The 21,747-nt window shown below is 34.7% G+C and overlaps 1 protein-coding gene across 2 annotated transcripts in view; it reads left to right on the top strand.

Moving 5' to 3' along the window:
- The window catches only part of NTRK2 (neurotrophic receptor tyrosine kinase 2), a 405,329-nt gene extending 384,832 nt beyond the window's left edge, over positions 1–20,497 (top strand). For both annotated transcript variants that reach the window (XM_031945457.1, XM_031945456.1), the window contains 2 exons: positions 15,699–15,857; positions 18,599–20,497. In XM_031945457.1, the coding sequence (XP_031801317.1) occupies positions 15,699–15,857; positions 18,599–18,784 (345 nt within the window). In that variant the 3' untranslated portion in view covers positions 18,785–20,497. The remainder of the gene's footprint in view (positions 1–15,698; positions 15,858–18,598) is intronic.
- Positions 20,498–21,747: the final 1,250 nt, after the last annotated feature.

Raw genomic sequence — 21,747 nt, 5'->3', positions numbered from 1 at the left:
CTCTTACCCCCACCCCTCCCTAAATGGCAGGATGACCAGTAGATGTTAAATATATTAAAATATAACTTAGATACACAATAAGTATACATGACCAAAACATTATTTTGCTGTACAAAAAGAATCAGACTCTGAATTATTGTACAATTAGCTTGTGAAGGAAATCAAAGATGCAGGTGTGCATAAATATAGGGACTGGGAATTCAATGTAATGGTTTTAGTCATCTCCCAGAGTTCTTTTCTGGGTATAGCTAGTTCAGTTCATTACTGCTCCATTAGAAATGATTTGGTTGATCTCGTTGCTGAGGATGGCCTGATCCATCAGGACTGGTCATCATCTAGTATTGTTGTTGAAGTATATAATGATCTCCTGGTCCTGCTCATTTCACTTAGCATCAGTTCGTGTAAGTCTCTCCAGGCCTTTCTGAAATCATCCTGTTGGTCATTTCTTACAGAACAGTAATATTCCATAATTTTCATATACCACAATTTATTCAGCCATTCTCCAACTGATGGACATCCATTCAGTTTCCAGTTTCTAGCCACTACAAAAGGGCTGCCACAAACATTCGTGCACATACAGGTCCCTTTCCCTTCTTTATAATCTCTTTGGGATATAATCCCAGTAGTAACACTGCTGGATCAAAGGGTATGCACAGTTTGATAACTTTTGAGCATAGTTCCAAACTACTCTCCAAAATGGTTGGATTCGTTCACAACTCCACCAACAATGAATCAATGTCCCAGTTTTCCCACATCCCTCCAACAATCATCATTATTTTTTCCTGTCATCTTAGCCAATCTGACAGGTGTGTAGTGGTATCTTAGAGTTGTCTTAATTTGCATTTCTCTGATTAATAATGACTTGGAGCATCTTTTCATATGACTAGAAATAGTTTCAATTTCTTCATCTGAGAATTGTCTGTTCATATCCTTTGACCATTTTTCAATTGGAGAATGGCTTGATTTTTATAAATTAGAGTTAATTCTCTATATATTTTGGAAATGAGGCCTTTATCAGAACCTTTGACTGTAAAAATATTTTCCCAGTTTATTGCATTCCTTCTAATCTTGTCTGCATTAGTTTTGTTTGTACAAAAACTTTTCAGTTTGGTATAATCGAAATTTTCTGTTTTGTGATCAGTAATGATCTCTAGTTCTGCTTTGGTCATAAAACCTTCCCTTCCACAGGTCTGAGAGGTAAACTATCCTATGTTCCTCTAATTTATTAATAATTTCATTCTTTATGCCTAGGTCATGAACCCATTTTGACCTTATCTTGGTGTACGGCGTTAAGTATGGATCAATGCCTATTTTCTGCCATATTAGTTTCCAATTTTCCCAGCAATTTTTATCAAACAGTAAGTTCTTATCCCAAAAGCTGGGATCTTTGGGTTTGTCAAAGACTAGGTTGCTATATTTGTTGACTGTTTTATCCCTTGAACCTAATCTATTCCACTGATCAACTAATCTATTCCTTAGCCAATACCAAATAGTTTTGGTAACTGCTGCTCTATAATATAATTTTAGATCTGGTACAGCTAAGCCACCATCATTTGATTTTTTTTCATTAATTCCCTTGAAATTCTTGACCTTTTGTTTTCCATATGAACTTTGTTGTTATTTTTCTAGGTCATTAAAATAGTTTTTGGGAGTCTGATTGGTATAGCGCTAAATAAATAGATTAGTTTAGGTAATATTGTCATCTTTATTATATTTGCTCGCCCTATCCAAGAGCATTTAATATTTTTCCAATTGGTTAGATCAGACTTAATTTGTGTGAAACAGATATTTCTTTAGAGATTAGGTCATAAGTCATGATTTGGGTTCAAAATGGTCTCAGGAACCTAAAAATGGCCAATATAGAAGGCACAAAAAAAGATGAAAAGAGAAAGAAAAATAATAGTCATTTAGGTCATATCTTGAGAAGGTAGAAAGTGAGGCATTTTGGCACAGAGCCAGATGTTGTAATCCCTTTCAGAGCAATATTGTACAAAACAGAGCACCAGTGTGGATGTAGACCACAAGGGTTCCATGGGTAGATTTGGAATTCAACTGGTCTCCAGAGAGAGGAAAAAAGAAAAGGATACTGGATAGAATGACTGTTCTTGTTCTTTAAAACTTACTTCATATCAGATTTATGATTAAATGAAAAAAAAAAAGCACTAAACCAGTCATCAGAAGATTTGGATTTTAATTCTGACTCTTGTGGGTCTTTGATAAAATCCCATCTCTTTTCTGGGACTCAGTTTATCCTTTTATAAAATGGCTACTGTGATGGTTGTCTTGCCTCTCTGATCAGGCAATTTTTATGATAATTAATTTTAAAATACTTTGAAAAATACAAAAAGCTATAAATTCAAGGTATTACTATAGTAGATACTGAAGTTGGAGAGGAAATAAAACATTCTTTTGGAGGGGTTTGGGGGAGTGCTCCCTGCCTTTACTCCGCCATCTTGGCTCCACCTCCTGAAATGGAGCATTCTTTATGGCAATTACATGCTAAGGAGTTTTGCCTTAAAAACAAAAATATTAAATATCTAAGAGTTTATAACTGTGCTACCATTATCATCTCCTTTCCAATTGTTGCTTTAGATTAGACAGAGACATTAGAGGTAATTAAGTCCAATTCCCTCATTCTATAGATGAGAAAACTGAGGTGCAGAGATGCTAAATGATTTGCCTGTGGTCCCATAGATAGAAAATGTCAGAACCAGTACTGAAATCCAGGTCCCTTACTCCAAATTCAATACTCTGCTTAGTAGCATGCCTTCCCATAGCATAGACTAGAGACTTAGAAATAGAAGGGACTAGAGAAGTTTTCTAGTCTAACCTCATTTTACAGGTAAAGAAACTGAAGCCCAGAGAAATAAAATGATATAGAGGGCAAGGGGGAGGTCACAGCCATCTGGTGATAAAACAGGGAAGAGAATCCAGACCCCCAGATTCTCAGTATATATTCTCAAATATAACTCTTATTATTATATGTTGCCAACAATTATTATATATTAATATTAATAATGATAATACATTATAATATATAAATATGTGATATATTAATATGATATATAACAATTAAAATATTAATATTAATTATTGCCAGTTCAATACAGTCAATATTAATTAAATATCTATTGTGTTTAAAGTATTTTTATTAAGTAGTAATAGTAGTATCAGCAGCAACTGTAGCAATAGTAGGAATTATAGTAGTAGTAACAGTAGCAGAGTAGTAGCAGCAGCAATAGCAATAGTAATATTATCAACAGCAAGCAAAATTCAAACTCAGATTTTCCTGATGGCTATTTCAACACATCTACTGCCCCAGTTGGCTAATGATACACAGCTGCTGGTAAAGATATAAAGTTTAGATAAACGACTATCCTAACCTTCATAAAGCTTATAGTCTAATGTGAGATCAGGAGTATTATTTATAAACAAACAATTTTGTTTATTTTTTGTACTATTTGCTCTTTGTTTTGTATCATCAGGGTTAGCATAGTACAAAAAAGCATTTATTAAACTTTTATTGAAGTAAATAATTATAGTACAAATTACAATAAAAAATAAGACAGATCTAAGCAAAATACTAAGTGATGTCTGATGAAAAGAAAAGGTTATTGAAATTTAGAGAATAGTAAGAATTGAATAGAAGTCTGGCAAGAAGGCATATGAAGATGGCAGAGAATAGCCAGCTGTTTAAAGGCTTTAAATGATAAGATAAGAAATTAGCATTTTACTTGGTAGATAATAAGGGAGCTTACATGATCAGATGTTACATGATCAGAACTATGAGTGAAGGAGTATCAGTATGAAGAATTAATTGCAAGGGAGCAGAGGGAGAAAGACAGAGTGATCTATTCAGAGATTACTTCAATTGTCAGGGTGACTTTTAATGAACGCCTTAACCAAGGTGATAGCTAGTGTGGAAATGAGGAGGCCAGGTTAGAGGACACCATATTTTGATTTTGGAATACCTAGAACTTGGCAACTAGTTGGATGTGAGCTATGAGGAAGTAGGAAAAGTATAGACAAAATCCATGATTTCAGATATTGGTGATCCTACTGACAGAGATGATGAAATCTGAGTGAAGGAACATATTTGGGAAGACAGATTTCTAGCTCAGTTTTAGACATGTTAAGCAAGTCCATTGGTGACACATTAGAATGTCAATGTTCCTTAGAAAGCTGTTGTGAAGAGGTGTCTCTGAAAATAAAAAAAGTTTGTAAAGGACCTGGTAGGTCCTCTTAAGAATTTGACCTCCACAGTATCTAGTAGTCGGCTCAATTCTGCCTTTTGTGCTGTGAATACATGGTGGCTGGTTGAAGCTTTTGGGATGGTAGCCACTGGTGAAAACTTGTCTCAGGCTAATGCAGGGCCTGCGATTATGGTCTGAGGATGGTGCCTTAGAACCTGTTCCACTTGTCCCTAGGAGTTAATGAAAGCTCTAGAATATTTAGGTTTTAAAATAGACAAGAGAATAGACAAGAGATAATCAAATCTCTTCTCTATCATAATGCTCCTTTTATTTATTCACTGTCATTTCCTTTTGTCGATGAATGATTCTGAATTTCCTCCCTAAAAAAAGAAAGTAAAGAAAAAGAAAGATCTGTGAAATTCTCTGCCTTCCATAGATTAAGAGCAGCAAAGCTAGAAGCTTCCATAGATCTGCATAAGGCCCTATGTGACTGGTTCAGAAAGAAATCAACCTTTAAGGTTAAGTGATTTCCTAAGTTACATAAGTAGCAAATGTCAGAGATAGGATATGAACCTAGATTCCAATCAGTGTAGTTTCTGAAGAAATTCCCCCATGTTAATCTGAGCCATTCTTGTGCACTGCAATATTTCTTAATAAGGATAGGGACTATACCTATGATTTCATTTCTAGAGAACTCCCAGGTGAGGAAAATCCCTCCACTAATACAAATTGGCACCATGCCTGCCCCTTATAGCCTTAGAGGAAATAAGCTGCTGGCAATACGCTAGACATGGTGTCAGAAAGGCTTGAATTCAAATCTTACCTCAGGCATGTACTAGCTATGTAACCCTGGGCAAGTCATTTTTAAAATGAGAATAATAAAAGTATATCCCTTCCAGAATTGGTATGAGGCTAGAATGAGAGAATATTTATAAAGTACTTTGTAAACCTTAGAGCTTGTGTCAGAAAAAGGCCAGGATCAAGGTCATCTTGGCTTCAAGAATGGCTCTCTATCCATTTGCCACACTGCTTCTCCATCTGTCTGCATAGTAAAATATTATGTATTTATCTTCCTGGGTACTGTCATGAGGCCTCCCACAAACTAACCACAATAGCTCCAGACTAGCAAAGGGAGTGTTTGTAGGGTCAATTGCTATTTTTGAAAAAAACAAAAAAAACCAAAAAAAAAAAAACCTCATATTACAGATGTGACACATGATAAATAAATAAATAAGATTTAGCAATTCTCTAAGTTTACAGCTGTCATTAATTTTTAAGAACAGGTCAGGAAGAATTGCTCAAACAAAGCAATTCTGAATAGTGTGATGAATGGGTCTAAGAGCCCCTTTAATATTTAATGCAACCAAAAGCCTCTTACCACTAATCATTTCTTAATGGGGCTTGCCCTTTGGCCCATGTGTTTCTAAGGGAGTAAAATATTTGGCTCCCAAACAAGTTATCACTCAGTCAGTGAGTAAATACCACAGATTGGAAGTGGTCTCGTAGGCACAGTTGGCCTTTGCCAGCTTGGTTTAACAGGCACAAGGTGAACAGTATTTACCTTCTATCTCTTCATCAAGAATCATTTACCAAGACAAACACTTGCATGTGCTTTTTAACTGGCAGAAACACTCTTGCCCTGTGCAGTTCCCAGTAGAAATAGGCATAAATCTAGAGAGGAAAATGAGGAGACTGCCTCCTTAGAAAGAAAGAAGATCCCTTTCCCCTGAATTGGTGCTCAGTGTATCATCTGGCATCTAGAGGTTCTATTAAAAGACACAATTTGAGACAGGACTTGGAGCAAGTGAGGAAAGTCATAGAGAGGAGATGGGAGATGGAGAATGGCCAGCCTAAAGGTCATTTGAAAATAAGTGAGGGGGAAAAAGATGAAATGATGAATTGGGTTAGTATGTTTAGAAATAAGAACTCTGGCTAAGGAATAAAAATTAGCGTCTAAAGTTTTGGGAAATTTGGAGATAAGGTGGGGAAGAGATCCTGCATGGGGAAGGGGGATGGTATTAAAGAACTCTTAGTGTGAGAACTCTTTCCACCAATGTAGACCAGAAAATTACCTGAAATTTATAATCTTTAAGAATTAGCTGAATCATTAAGATGTTGAGTGATTTGCCTGTGGTCACATAGCCAGTTATGTGTCAGAAGAGTTGAAAAAACTGGGTCTGCTTAGCCTTGGGAAGAAAAGCTCTAGGGGAAACCAGTGGCTGTGTTTAAATTGTTAAAGGGTTATGATGGTTCCAAAGAAGTAATAATCTGCTTGTCAGGAAATGGAACTAGAAGTGTTGAGTGAAAGAAGAAAAAAGAAAATCCTAGATTAATGGATGGAATACCTTTCTAACAATCAGTATTGCCTCAAAGTGGAATGTGCTATCTTGAAAAGGGGTGGGTTGCCCCCCATTGGAGTTACTGAAACAAAGGACATGGATCTGACTTTGGATGCCAATGGTTGTCTCCTCAAAATAATGTTTTAAAGTTTAAAATAAAAGATATAGGATTACAAAAGCAACCAATTACATTAAAATGTTATAAAATGTTTTTGTTTAAAAAAAAAGTTCACAGACCCCAGATTAAGAAGGCCTGGATAAGGCAAAGGAAAAAAAAAATGGAAGAGGGTTAGACAAGGATGGACAGTGATTAAGTCTAACTGGAATAGAGAATACATGGAGGGTGGGGGGATAGGGTGGGAGGATGACAATATTACAGAAGGTTGCCTGGTTGATTGAAGTTAGGAGTGGATAGGACTTTGAGTACCTAGATTAATTTATCATCAAACATTTATTAAGAGATTGTTTGGTGCCAGATACTGATAAAAGATCAGGAAATTATGATTCCAGAATTTTATCTGAACACAGCCTTTTTGTCAGATCATCTCAATATGTATCTATTGAATGCCTAGGATATACCTAGTTGGCACTTTGGAAAGCCTAGAGTAGTTGAGAAGGTTCCCCTTCTAGGAGTCCTCAGATTTTTATGATTTTTATGTTCACATTATCTGGGACTGGATAAATCCTGCAGAAAAACACGGAAGTTCAAACTCCCAGTCTTGATTTAGCTATGAGGACTTCACAGATTATCTAACATGAATGGAAGGACAAGAAGGAAAGTTGACAAATGGAGCAGTGACCAATAAATGCCCCATTATGTTGTAGAGTACATATGCTAAGTGGTGTTGTGAGATCCAAAATAATGGCATGGCAGCAATTAGAAAGGAAATAGCATCAGTAAATTTCATGGTCCTATTTTTTTTTCTTGTGTTTCCTTCTTGTAATATACTGCAAAGAAACATAGGAAAGGCTCAGAGAAACAAATATTCTAAGCAGGTTTGGGGGAAAAAATGTGACCTCTGACTGAACTTTTATTAGATTCTCCTACCCCTCACCGTTTTGACATCAGAACAAGGCAAGTATTATTTATAACAGCATGTGTGAAATCCCAGAAGGGATTCTTGAAAGAATTAAAGTGAAAAATCTGTCCCAATGAGATTTCAAGTATAAAATAAATGATCAGATGGGAAAACATGTATAAATCAAAAATTAAATCTTTTTTAAAAAAAGGTTCAAGCTACTATGAATTTTCTATTTTGCATCTGGATCATGGACAAGTGCAACAAAATGCAGTTTTTATAAATAACTGCTCTAACTAAACGAGTTTGTAGAAATGGGATCCAGGACAAAAGTAGTGGAAGAGATATACACATTGTCTTTTCCCATTAATTTATACACCAAGGGAATGAAAGAAGAGCATTTGAAATAGCAAATTTTAAAAAAAATTCCAAATAAGTAAGGCAAGCATGATATTCCATTAGCTTACCACTTTTCTTTCTCCTTTGCCTTGACCCCAACCTGATAATGATATACATTGTTCTTGTATTTCCATTATGGTCTCTCATTTCCCAGAAAGAAAGCAATTATTACATTTTCATAAAATATTGGGACTAGAAGGATTACTTCTGGTTTAGGCAGTCTCAGCCTATCCCAGATATGTATTTTTCTAACCTGTCTTATTTTAAAATTGGCTGTACCTAAAGAATTATTGCTTTAAATGGTTTCTAGTGTATCCAGTAAGACCCCAAACCCAGTAGTGTATAGAGGAAAGAATGGTCACCAATCTTCTTCATTTTTTTCTCAGAACATATTTCCTTTATCACAAACACCTGACATAAAAGGAAATAATCTCATGTATTCAAATTCATACTATTTGAAATATTAATTATATAATATAAAATATAGTAATTGGTTCTATTATACTTCTAATGGAAAATAAGTATAAATTCAAATAATGCTACCACTTAAGGAGAATTCATTATTGGCCCTAATTTTGTTTTACCTTTATAGCTTAGTAAACTAGGTCTTATGCAACTTTGGGAATACAGCATTTATAGAATCTATCCTGACCAGAGCACATTTTGCCTAGACAAAAATAATATAGGCAATGTGGGAGAAGGCAAAGCTGTGTGGCAAAGGCAGTGGCAACAGTGACAGAGTCCACAGCAGCAGCAGTGGCAGCAAATTCTGTAGATTTCAGTCCATGGACAATAAGGGGAAGTTGAACAACTGGTCAGAAGGAGGTCTCTTTACTAGCAGTGAAAAAGGATTCTGTTGCTTTAGCATAATAAAACTTACATCCACAGTGGGGTGGGGGATCTCCTTACCATTCCAGTGTTGAAAACAGTGCTTGTGGACATTCAAACACCTTCGTCCTTAGATTATAACATCTTAGAATAACTAAAAATTTACAGGTCCCAGAAGGCTCTCTGAAAAAAGCTATACAAAACCCTAAAGCTTGGGACAGTGCACCCACCACTCTGGCAACAGAGTCCTACATTAAGAAAGAGTTAAAAACCAAATAATAGTCTGGGATAGGAAAATGAGCAAACAACAGGAAAAGATTCTGACCATAGAAAGTTACTATGGTGACAAGGGATATCAAAACACACACTCAGAAGGAGATAGCAAAGTCAAAGCTCTTACATCCAAAACCTCCAAGAAAAATAAGAATTGGGTCAGGCCATGAAAGAGGTCAAAAGGGATTTTGAAATCCAAGTAAGAGAGATAGAGGAAAATTGGGAAGAGAAATGAGAGGAATGCAAAAGAAAATACAAAAAGCTAATGAGGAATAGAATGCCTTAAAAAAAAAGTAGCCAATGGGAAAGGAGATATAAAAGCTCACTGAGAAAAATAATTCCTTAAAAATTTTAATTGAGGGGCAGTTAGATGGTAGAATGGATAGAGCACCAGCCCTAAAGTCAGGAGAACCTGAGTTCAAATCTAGTCTCAGACACTTAATACTCCTAGCTGTGTCACCCTGGGCAAGTCACTTAACCCCAATTGCCTCAGCAAAAAATAATAATAATAATAATTGAGCAAATGAAAATTAATGACTTTATGAAATATCAAGAAAGAATGAAACAAAACCAAAAGAATGAAAAAATAGAAAACAATATGAAATATCTCATTGGAAAAACAACTGACCTGGAAAATAGATCCAGGAGAGATAATTTAAAAATTATTTTATTGGTTTTCCTGAAAACCATAATCAAAAAAAGAGCAGAGACATCATCTTTCAAGAAATTATCAAAGAAAACTGTCTGGTACTCTAAAACCAAAGGGTAAAATAGAAGTTGAAAGAATACATCTATCATCTCCTGAAAGAAATCCCAATGTGAAAACTTTTGGAAATATTATAGACAAATTCTGGAACTCTTGGGTCAAAAAGAAAATATTGCAAACATCCATTAAGAAACAATTCAGGTATAGTGGAGCCAGTCAGGATAAAACAAGATTGAGTAATAAAGGGTCAGAGGGCTTAGAATATGATATGGTATTCCAGAGAACAATAGAGCTAATATTACAACCAACAATCATCTACTCAGCAAAACCTTCAGAGGAAAAGGTGGCTATTCAATGAAATAGAGGACTTTCAAGCATTAGTGATGAAAAGATCAGACCTGAATAGAAAATTTGATTTTCAAATTCAGGACTCAGGAGAAGCATACAGAAGTAACCAAGAAAGAGAAATCATAAGAGATTTAATCAGGTTTGCTTATTTACAGTCCTACATGGGAGGATGATACTTATAACTCATAAGAACTTTCTAATTATTATGGTAGTTAGAAGGAATATATATATATATAATATATATATATATATATATATAGACAGAGGGCACAGGTATGAGCTGAATTTGAAGGGATAATAGCTAAAAAAAATAAATAAAATTAAGGGGTTAGAGAGGGATGCACTTGGAGGATAGGAAAGGGAGAAGTAGAATGGTGTAAATTGTCTGCCACAAAAGAGGCAAGAAAAAGCTTTTTTAGTGGGAAGGGGAGAAAGAGGGAGTGAGTCAACCTTCTTATTAGAATTGGCTCAAAGAGGAAATGACATACATGCTTAATATGGGCATAGAAATTTCTCTTATCTTATAGGAAAATGGGAAGGGAAGGGGCTATGAGAATGGGGGAGGTTGATAGAAGAGTAGTAGTAGAAATCAGTAGCAAAACACTTTTGAGGAAGTTACATTGAGAGAGAAAACAGAATAAATGGGAAATACATTTAGCAATAGTATTTTTGAAAAGAATTTTGAAACAATTTTCTTTGAAGAAGGCCTTATTTCTCAAATGTATAGAAAACTGAGTCAAATTTATATTAAAAAATCATACCCCAATTTATAAATAATCAGAAGATATAAACTATGCTCAAAGGGCTATAAAATCATTAATATCCTTTAATGTAACAATACCATTGCTAGGCATGAATTCTAAAAGAGATTTTAAAAAAGGAAAAGGACTTATATATACAAAAATATTTATAGCAGCTCTTTTCTCAGGGCAAAGAATTGTAAATTGAGGGAATGCCCATCAATTAAGGACTGGTTATATAAACTGTGGCATGTGATTATAGTGAAATATTATTGTTGTATGGAAAAGGATGAGTAGGATACTCTTAGAAAAACCTGGAAAGCTTTCCTTGAACCTAAGCAAAGTGAAATTTACTGTGTACAAAGTAATAACAATGTTGTGGGATGATCAACTTTGCTGTTCTCAGCAATACAATCCAAAAATTACTCTGAAGAACTTATGATAAAAAATGTTATCCATACCCAGAGAAAGAACTGATTGTATCTGAATACAGATTAAAGAATTTTACTTGATTTTTCTTGAGAGATTTTTTTATGGGGGAGGAGACCTATGTTTTTGTTTGTACTAGCATGACTTTTATAGAATGTTATACAAAATATTGGGGTAGTGGAAATAGGGAGAAAGAGAAAGAATCTGGAACACAAAGTATTAAAAACAAATGTAAAAAAATACTGGTTTACATGTAACTGTGTAAAACAAAAAAATTAATCAAAAAGAAAGAAACTAAGTTTATATTCTAATGTGGGAAAACAATATATAGGAAATGTGGCCAGGAAGGATAAAATCACAGAGATGATAGTTGATGCCATAGGGTAGTCAATTTCTGCGCCCTTTCCAATAGCAATGCTAACATTCATTTGATTACTGCTTTCAGAGCAAGAGGTAGAAAATAGGTTGGGGATAGTATAATGGTTGCATGGTGAGCAGATGGCATGGTTGGGTGTTTGGAAACTGCTAACTGGAGAGAATTTGCACTAGGTAGCAGCTTGCTTTCTCTCAAAAAGCAGCTTCTACACCAAGGTAGAACAAGAGATCCTAATGAGCAGGTATAATTATTGGAATGACTGAGATTGTCTAGATATGCTGAGGTCTCAACAGCCAACAGTGGTCTCTCTACTCCATTGTATTGTCTTGATTTGGTCAAAACACTTACCATGAGCTAAACACTGGAAATACAAAAGCAAAAGACAATCCTTTCTTTTAAAGGATTCCCAGACTGCTGGAGGAGACAATATACAAACAAGCTATATACAGGATAAATTGGACATTATCAAAAGAAAAAAGATACCAAAATTAAGAATGAATTATAGATAATTAGCAGAGGTATTATTTCTATTATATAGCTTGTTTAATATAATTATCATATTGAATATTAATTAAGTGCTTTATGAGAATTACAGAAAAGGGATGGGCCAAAACCAGTAAAATTAAATGTAAGCTCTTTAAGATTAGGGATTGTGTCTTCTATTTTAGGGGAAAGGAGGAGTTGTTCCATCCTGTCCTTAATGCTTCCAAGTTCAGTTTGGCACATACTGTGGCTAAATGAATGAAAATACCCCAACCTTCTTCAAGATGATTTACAGAGAACAATAGGGGTAATAGAAGACCTGGTGTAACTGAAGAGTTGATGATTTTTGTAAAGGAGCCCTCCCCTCCTTTCTGGCAAGAGGTGGGAAGGGGAGAGTAGATTAGATGTTGATTCTCCTGTGTAAAGAAAGCATTTGACAATGATTCTCTTAAATAACATTGAGGTACTGAGGAATTTATGTATTTAAGATCATTCCTAGCTGTCACAAATCACAATAGGTAGTCAATAACTCTCTACATTTAATCCACAATAACAGTGTCCCAGCAGCTTATTTTTAACTTTTCTTTTTTGTTTTTTCCATATTTAACTCACATTATCATCTCATTTGATACTCAAAACAATCCTGGGAGATATCTATTATTATTATTATTATTATTCCCATTTTACAAATGAGGAAACTGAGGCAAACAGGGTTAAATGACTTGCTCAGGGTCACACAGTTAGTAAGTGTCTGAGGCTGGATTTGAACTCAGGTCTTCCTGATTCCTTTAATGCTCAAATTAGAATCATTTGCAAGAAGCAGGGAGGTTACAGAGCAATAAGGGCTGGACAGTCCTAGAGAATTCCTGGGACAGAGAAATATACTTGCATTTAAATTCTAGTTTTTCTCATTGACATTGATTGGGGACTTCAAAATATAAGTTTTCAGTGCTATATTACTTACCTCCTGACAGAGAGGTGAAAGGTTTAACATAACAAAATGAAACATACATTTTTGGGGATGGCCAATATGGGAATTTGTTGTGCTAGGCTATGAATATTTACTAGGACTTTTCTTTTTTCTTTTTTCCTTCTTTTTTGTTTATTCAATGGGGGGTGGGGAATAAGCAAACAATTTTTAAAATAGCTTTCAGTGCTAAAGTTTCATCTAGTTTTAAGAATGAAGACAATATTATTTCTTCTTTACCAAGAAAGCTGTTGTAGAAGCAATTTTAGTGCCTGGCAGTTTTATTATAATTTTTAATAATAATATTTAACATCTCAAATGTCACATCCTTGTGGTAAACTATTTTTTAATTCAACTTTATTTTTAGTTCAGAATTATTTTCCCCCTTTCCATTGAAAAGTCAAGAAAAACAAATATACAAATATACACAGTTGTACAAAACAAACCCCACATTAATCATGGAAAGAAAGAAATAGGAAGTAAAAGAAGAAAGGGAGGAGAAAGGAAAAATAAAGAAGGAAAAAAGAAAAAAAACTAAATGCTTTAATCTATACTGCATGTCCATCATCTCTCTATCTGTATGTAGGTAGATGTTTCATCATGAATCCTTTGGAACTGTAGTTAAGTCATTATCTTACTCAAACTACTAAATCTTTTCAAATTATTTTTACAATATTGTTGTTATTGTATAAACGGCTCTTCTGATACTAATTACTTCCCTTTGCTTCAGTTTTTACCTGATTATTAATTCAGGGAACTTTTTTTTTTTATGTGGCTATTGATAGCTTGGGTTTCTTCCTCTGAAAATTGTCTGTTTATGTCTTTTAACAATTAATTATGGTATAGCTCTTATTTTTGAAAATTTGAGTCAATTCTCTATATATCTTAGAAGTGAGGTCGTTAGAGAAACTTGCTACAAACAAATTTCCTTGCACTGACATTCTTAATAGATTGTGCTGTGTGTTTATATGTGTGTTTGTGTGTGTGACTGAACATGACACTCTTGGTCAAAAAACTGTTAGAGCATGAACAGATAATAGAACTGGAAGGTACATCTAAGTCCATCTCTCTACTTAATCCCCTTCATATTATAATGAGAAAACCAAAGCCCAAGGTAACACAAATAGCAAGCACTAAAGGTAGGAGGTCATCTAGGCCAAATCTCCTTTTTACTAATGAGAAAACTAAGGCCCAGAGTGGATCATCAACTAGAGTTCTCTGACTCAAAATCAGTTTTCTTCCTGCTGCACCACACTGTCTCCCCTACAGCAGGGACTCTTAAACCTGGATTTATGAATTGTTTTTTTTTTTTTTCTTTTTTAATATCTTGTTAACTACATTTCTTTCCTTCTTTAAGAAAATATTTTAAAATTTAACAGAAATGTTTTCTCTTCCTATCCAATCTCTTTCTCTCCCCCATACCTTCTCAGAGGAAAAAAAAAGAAAAAGAAATATCCTCCCATTGTTAAGCAAAACGAATTCTCTCCTTTGTTCTATCCAAAAATATGTCTCATTCTATACCTCTCTGCTAGGACGTTTCCTTGGAAATCCTGAAATTTTAATGCATTTAAAAACAAGGTCTAGTAAAAGAGTCAGTCCATAGATTTCAACAGACTCTGAAGAAGGTCCATGTACCAAAAGAGGTTAAGATCCCCTAACCTAAAGTGTTGAGATTTCCTTTTAACTTCTCAGTAAAATAAATGCAAGTGCAGTGATCTCACTGATATGATGCATTAAAAATCACCATTATATTTATTTAAGGAAGGTTCAAGAAAGCACATAGTCTTCTTGGGTTATAAAGTAACTCACTGATCAGTAACTGGGGAAGGTGGGGGGGGGGGAAGAACCCAGACCCAAATATGAATAACAATCCCAAAGATTTCTCCTCAAAGCACCTCAAAGGAGTAAGTATTTGTTATTAGGCTGAACTTTTCCAGACAATCCTAGGTTTCTTTGCTACATTGAGGGTTTTTGTATATACTATGTGAAAAGATTTTTTTTTTTGTTTTTTCATTACAGCTTGTAATCGGTTTACATTGATGAAGCTAATGGTTCTACATTGATAAAGAGATCACATTTTGTCTTCCCTGGTAGAATGTCAGTAAGCCTTACATAGACAGAGAATGATTCCCTTTTATCTGTGTATTCCCAGTGCCTGACCGATGATAAGTACTCAATAAGTGCTTGTTAATTTATTGATTGATGGATATTTCCCTTGATCCTATTTTTTCCCCTTGAGGCTGGACCTGCGATTTTATCAGTATAGAAAGGTATTGATGAGAAACTCCTTTAATCAGTGCAAATCAACACTTACTCTGCAAATTCCAGTTTAGGGAGTGGCAGGGAAATTAAGAGGTTAAATGACTTGCCTCAGTTGATCACTTCCACCTCAAAATCTAAGATTTTGAGTCTTTTATTTCAGAGTATTCTTGATTCAGTTTATTCTCTATGAATGGATGTCTTATACTGGTCCCATCAGTTATTTAAAATGGATACATGGAAATAAGAAAGAGAAAATCCTCCATTTTTGCCTCTCCATTGGCAAACTGAAAATCAGATGATATAACTTTGTTTGTTATTGTTGCTTTTTTCTACCAGGTTGGGGGCCATACAATGTTACCCATCCGCTGGATGCCTCCGGAGAGTATCATGTATAGAAAATTTACCACGGAAAGTGATGTCTGGAGCCTGGGGGTTGTCTTATGGGAGATTTTCACCTATGGCAAACAGCCATGGTATCAGCTCTCAAACAACGAGGTGGGTATCCAAGTCTCCCCAGGAAAGCTGACACTGGGATGAGTCGCTTGGTTTTAGATCATTCTCCTTCCCCAAAAGGTTGAATTTTGCCATTCTTAGTCTTCAGTAGAAGTATACCCAAAATGAGTTGACATATCCATGAGCTTCATGAATACTGGCATTTAAATTTTAAAATATTAAAATAAAATAAAATTATTAAAAAATAAAATATTTAAATTTTAAAAATTTAAAATAAAATAATAATTAAAATATTAAAAGTTATGGATCATTCATGGGGTTTTTAAAAACAGGTTTGCAGATAGCATACTGTATATGTAGTCATTAATATTGATATTTCATTTGAATCTCCTCATGGTTGGTTTTACACCAAGATTTAGGGCATTTACCTATCAATGCTAAAGATCTTTAATTCTTCTTAGAAGCTACTAAAATCTAGTGGGTTATCTTTAAGTGTCCTTTAAGACACTAAGCTACCTGCATTTTGTTTTTTCTCAGTTTTTTTTTTCCTTCCTGATCTGATTCTTCTTGTGCAGAAAGATAACAATGTACACATATATTGGATTTATGTACATAACTATGTAGATAAAATATATGTACACATATATTTTAACATATTTGACATGTATTGGACTACCTGCCATCTAGGGGTGGGGATGGGAAGGAAGGGAAAATTTGAAAGAGAAGGTTTTGCAAGGATCAATGCTGAAAAATTACCCATGCGTATGTTTTGTAAATAAAAAAGCTTTAATAAAATTTTCAAAAAGACACTTAGCTACCTTAAGTAGCCTTTAAGAATACATCTTGGATTCCTCCTGGAATCATTTGCAGATTGATATGGTATGATGAGAAGAAATGTGGACTAGTGGCTAAAGATACACACTTATTGTTGCTGTTCATTTTCAATTATGTCCAACTCTTCATGACCCCATTTGAAGTTTTCTTAGCAAAGATATTGGAGTAGTTTGACATTTCCTTCTCCAGCTCATTTTATAGATAAGGAACTAAGGTAACCAGAGTTAAGTGACTTGTCCAGGATCACACAGCTAGTAAGGGTCTGAGGCTAGATTTGAATTCAGGAAGATAAGTCTTGCTGACCTGATGTCCAATATTCTCTCTAGGACCTGCCTACACTGATAAAGAGCAAACATATCAAATATCATGTCAAAATATATATATTTGTTAATATGCAAAAAATTCCAGAAGGAATAAAAATAAATGGGTTTATCAGAATACAAGAAATCCCCTACTTTTCAGTAGTACAACAACTTCTTGAAAGAGTTAAGCTCTTTCTGCCATTAATGGGGAAAAAGCTAAAAAATGCCTGAATGAAATATGTAGTATTAATTAATATTATCCAAAGTAATTAATGCTAATATCAAAGCAACATATACATGTGTACATTTTGCATATGTTCATATTGCTAATTTTGATATATAAGTGGGTTTGTTTTGGTTTTGGCCACAAAATTTAGATTAAATGACTTACCCTGTATCACACAGCTAAAAAGTGTTAAGTGTCTGAGGTACCATTCTGACTCCAGGGCTGGTGCTGTATCCACAGCACCATCTAGCTACCCCTAGAAATGATTTTATATTTAATAAATATATGTACTGTGTATATGTTTATGGCATATATGTACACACATATACATAATGATCACATATAGATTTTGTATTATAAATTATTTTATATTGGAGTAATGGATGTTCCAAATGTATATATATTTATGGCACAAATCTTTTGCTAGGCACCTCAAATTATTATTCAAATATCCTTTTTTCTCCTATTTTTTTATCCAATATGATTATTCCAGTGCCCTGAATATTTTCCAAAACATAAAATTAAGAAAAAAGAAAAAGATATTTATCAAAAAATGGAGTATATGGCAATTTTGTAAAACTGGAATATAGAACTGTAATTTAAAGAATCTCAGGATTCTTCTGAGAACAGTGAAATTTAGAGGGCATTGATAGCACTTAACACAATTCATCTTTATACAAACAAATGACAAAGAGGAACTAGCTAAAATATGTTATGCTTTATATATACATAATGTATTCTATTATAGAAGCCATCGTCTAATGGATGCTTCTTTTCCCCAGGTGCTATAGCAGAACTACAGTAGCCTTGCTCTTTCCCAGAATCTCTGTCTCATACATTCTACTCAGTTGAATTAATCTTTAAAAAAAATTGATTTGAGTGAATTTGTCATACTCTTTTCCCCAGTCCTATTTTGTAATGTTTTCTTGAGTCACACACACACACAAATATTAGTTACAATTCTGTATGTAGGTATGCTGTTTGAGGCTTTACGATATGAAAAATAAATTAATTACATTTCTCAAATGTTTGATGACTTTACCTAGAATAGTTTACAGCATTGTGCATGTGATAAAATATAATTTTTAAAAAATTAAATTAAAAATGTAAAATTTAGGCCACTTGATTTCAATCGTTGTTAATTTCTCATACAGTGGATCACAGTTCTTCCTTTTCTCTGCCATGGGAATAGGCTTCCTATTCCATACAATTCAGCCTGCAAAAAGTCTTTTTTTTTTTCAAAAAATAAATATCATTTTAAGAATAATATCACTTTAAGAATATATTTTAAGTTACCTTCCTCTCCTGTTCTCCTGTTTATTTGGACAAACACCATGTTCTGTGCTTAGTCTTTCTACATTGTTTCTTTATTTTTTCATCTTTTCCTTGATGTGCTAATTTTGTTTTTGGTTTCTTTCTAGGTAATTGAATGCATCACACAGGGCCGAGTCCTGCAGAGGCCTAGAACGTGTCCAAAGGAAGTGTATGACCTGATGCTGGGGTGCTGGCAGCGAGAGCCTCACATGAGGCTTAACATCAAAGATATTCATTCCCTCCTTCTGAACTTGGCCAAGGCATCCCCAGTCTACCTGGATATTCTAGGCTAGGGTCCCCAGCAACCTTCTATTCCCCATTGCACTTCCTCAGACAGGCCAAGTGAACGATTGTGTTCTAGCTGCCGCTGAACTCCATCCAAATGTGTTCTTAACTGACAGTATTAATGACAAAGACATTGAGAAGCTTTCAGAGGGAAGCAGTGTGCACTTCTCCATCTGTAGACACAGTATTGACTTCCTTTTGGCATTATCAAATCTTATCTCTTTTTCTCTTTCTCTTTTTTCCCCCATCTCCTTGGTTTATTTTTCTATTCTTCTCCCTCTTTCCCCCACCCTTACCCTTTCTTTTCAATCAATCTGGCTTCTGCATTATTATTATTATCTCTGCATAGACAAAAGCCTTAAAAAAAACCCAACAACAATCAGATTTGTTTTATCGGCAGATGCCTGAGTTTGTCCCACAAAACTAACAATGCCTTCTTGTACTCCTGCCTTTGCAAAGGATGACAAAAAAGGGAAAACTTGAGTATCTGACTTCAACTTTGTGACTTCTGTTGTACATACATTGGGAGTTTCTATGGATTTGCGTCTATTTATTTATTATTATTATTATTACTATTCTTCTTATCATCATCACTATTATTTGACTGCTTAAGCCCTTGTATGGAACAGGAAAAGCCGTGTTCTATCTGGGAAGCCTATTTCCATGCAGAGAGAAGGAAGACCTGTGGATGCACTGTATGGGAAAGCAACAAAGACTGGAATCAGCTGGCATCAGAGCCCACCTGTGAAACTCCAACTCTGTGTGGGAAGGAAGTATTTGACACATTTCCCTGAGCACCTTCATGGATCACGGAACCCTGTGCTTTGGGGCTACTCTCCCCCTCCCCCCCAGATGACCAGATACAATATATTAAAGTAGAAAGAAAGAAAAAAGTTCCTGAATTTTACAAGGTAGAAGGCAGTATTATAAGTTCAGATGTAACCATGTCTGTAGAATGCCAATGGTTTGTTTGTTTTTTTAAAAGTGTTATCCACCAAGCTTTTGGTAAATTATGCTAAAATTGGATGTATTTTTTGGTACAGTGTTAATTTCAGGGTCAAGATTGGAATCTGAAGGCTTTGATAAGATAGGGCAAGCTGTAAATGCTGAGGCAAAGTTTATCTCCTATCGTGCTTATCAGACAGCATCTTCTACCTTCCCTTTTTCCTCCCTTTCCCCATCTCCTCTTTTCACTGTGCAAGCAAAATCGTGCATGGTCTTTGTCAATTAATACTTTGTGTGCAGGAATTTACTGTGCACCCTGAGAGGCATAGCCGATCCATAAAGGTGTAACATATTTAATTAGAGAAAGCTAATGGAAGTCATTAGAGACGTTGAAACATTTCTGCATTGTTACAGATAATGCTAGACCAAAACAAATTCAGACCCTGAAACATGGAGGTCCTAATGGATTGGACCAAAAGGACTGAGAAGGAAAGGTAGTAATAAATCCCAGAGGCAACTAAAATATGTGGATCTGTGGTGATCCCTTGATATTCAGTATATACAGGTCCTGCCCTTGCTCTGTGCTCTGGCTGGAAGAGTCATTTCATTTAGAGCATTGTTGGCTATTGGATGTATGTGTTGTTGTTGTTTTTAATTCATTGATATTTTTGTTATTGTTTTTAGGCATGGCATGGTTTGCCAAAGGGAGACTGTGCTAGCATTGGAGGCAAGCTCATAGATAAACACTTTCTGAAAAAAAAAAAAAAAAAAAAAAAGGATATAAATTGAAATTTAAAGTTATTATTATTAGTGATACCAAGAAAGAAATCCCTTTTAATCTTTATGCTTCCCTCTATGAGGGGAAGCTTTTGCTGAAAAATTGACCTCTTTATAACATGAGCCAGATTGAAAAGGAGTCATTTTTTATTTATTGTATTTTTTTTTTTATTTTAGAAGTTGAGTGCTTTGTTTCTTATGTGCAATCACTGTGTTGCTGTTCAAGTTCCATACATTATTTATTGAGGTACCTTCTTCTCCGTGAAAGGCATTTAAATCCAGTCCTCAAAAATTCAAATTGTAAACAAAAGACAAAAAACAAATTTTAAAATCTAAAACCAACCATTCTCTATAATTTGCTGGTCAGTGAGTGACAGGATTAAAATGTTTTCATTTGTGAATGATAAGAAAACAATCAAAAATAGACATGCTAATATAATGAAAGCCATATCTATCATTAAGAAATCATATTACTTTTCAATCACTGTGGAAAGCTAGGTTGGAAGGAAGGAATAGAACAGTTTCATACATAGCCATTTCTGCAAAGCCATGGATGCTGACGGGAGCAGGGCAGTACCATAGACCATCGTGGAATAGGCTTGTTTTGTCAGAGCTTTATCAGGTTGAGTTAATCTTATTAGAAAAGTCACTTATTTTTATTTCATAAATTTTCTAATAAGACAATAGCCTACTGGATCAGATTCAAGAAGAACTGTGCAGTTTTAGGGTGAGAGATTATCAGAATTGAATGGAAAGCTGGGACAATGAGATCCAGGTTTATTCTATCACAGAGCAGTTTTGTATCCCTGTAGATGGGAGGAAAAAGAAGAAATGTCCCCTTGCAGTCCATCAGAAAAGCACTTTGAAGTTATGAGATGAAAGGTTCTATGCAAGTGCAAAGTATTATTATTTATTGCTATTTATTATTGTTGTCATTGTTATTATTGCTGCTATTTCTATTCCTATTGTTTGTGTTCATGTGAGAGATCATCTCACCTTCAAAGAAAAGTGGCAGGTTCTCAAAGAAGCTGGATAAGCAGCAAAAACAAACAAAAAATAGCTTGACCTTATTGATCCTCGTCCCTTCATCTCCCCTCAATGCCTCCCCACTCTGTATCAAAAGAGTGTCCTCCTATAAGATACAGAAAATGTCTAGTGGTTTAAGAATATGTATTGTAAATCATAATGCAGGGCAATCTAAAGGACCTAGTGGCCTAATCCAAATCAAGTTATTCCAATGTTCCTAAGA

Source organism: Sarcophilus harrisii, chromosome 1, assembly GCF_902635505.1.
Source record: "Sarcophilus harrisii chromosome 1, mSarHar1.11, whole genome shotgun sequence".
NCBI classification, from domain to species: domain Eukaryota; kingdom Metazoa; phylum Chordata; class Mammalia; order Dasyuromorphia; family Dasyuridae; genus Sarcophilus; species Sarcophilus harrisii.
This window is presented reverse-complemented; position numbering and strand designations above follow the sequence as displayed.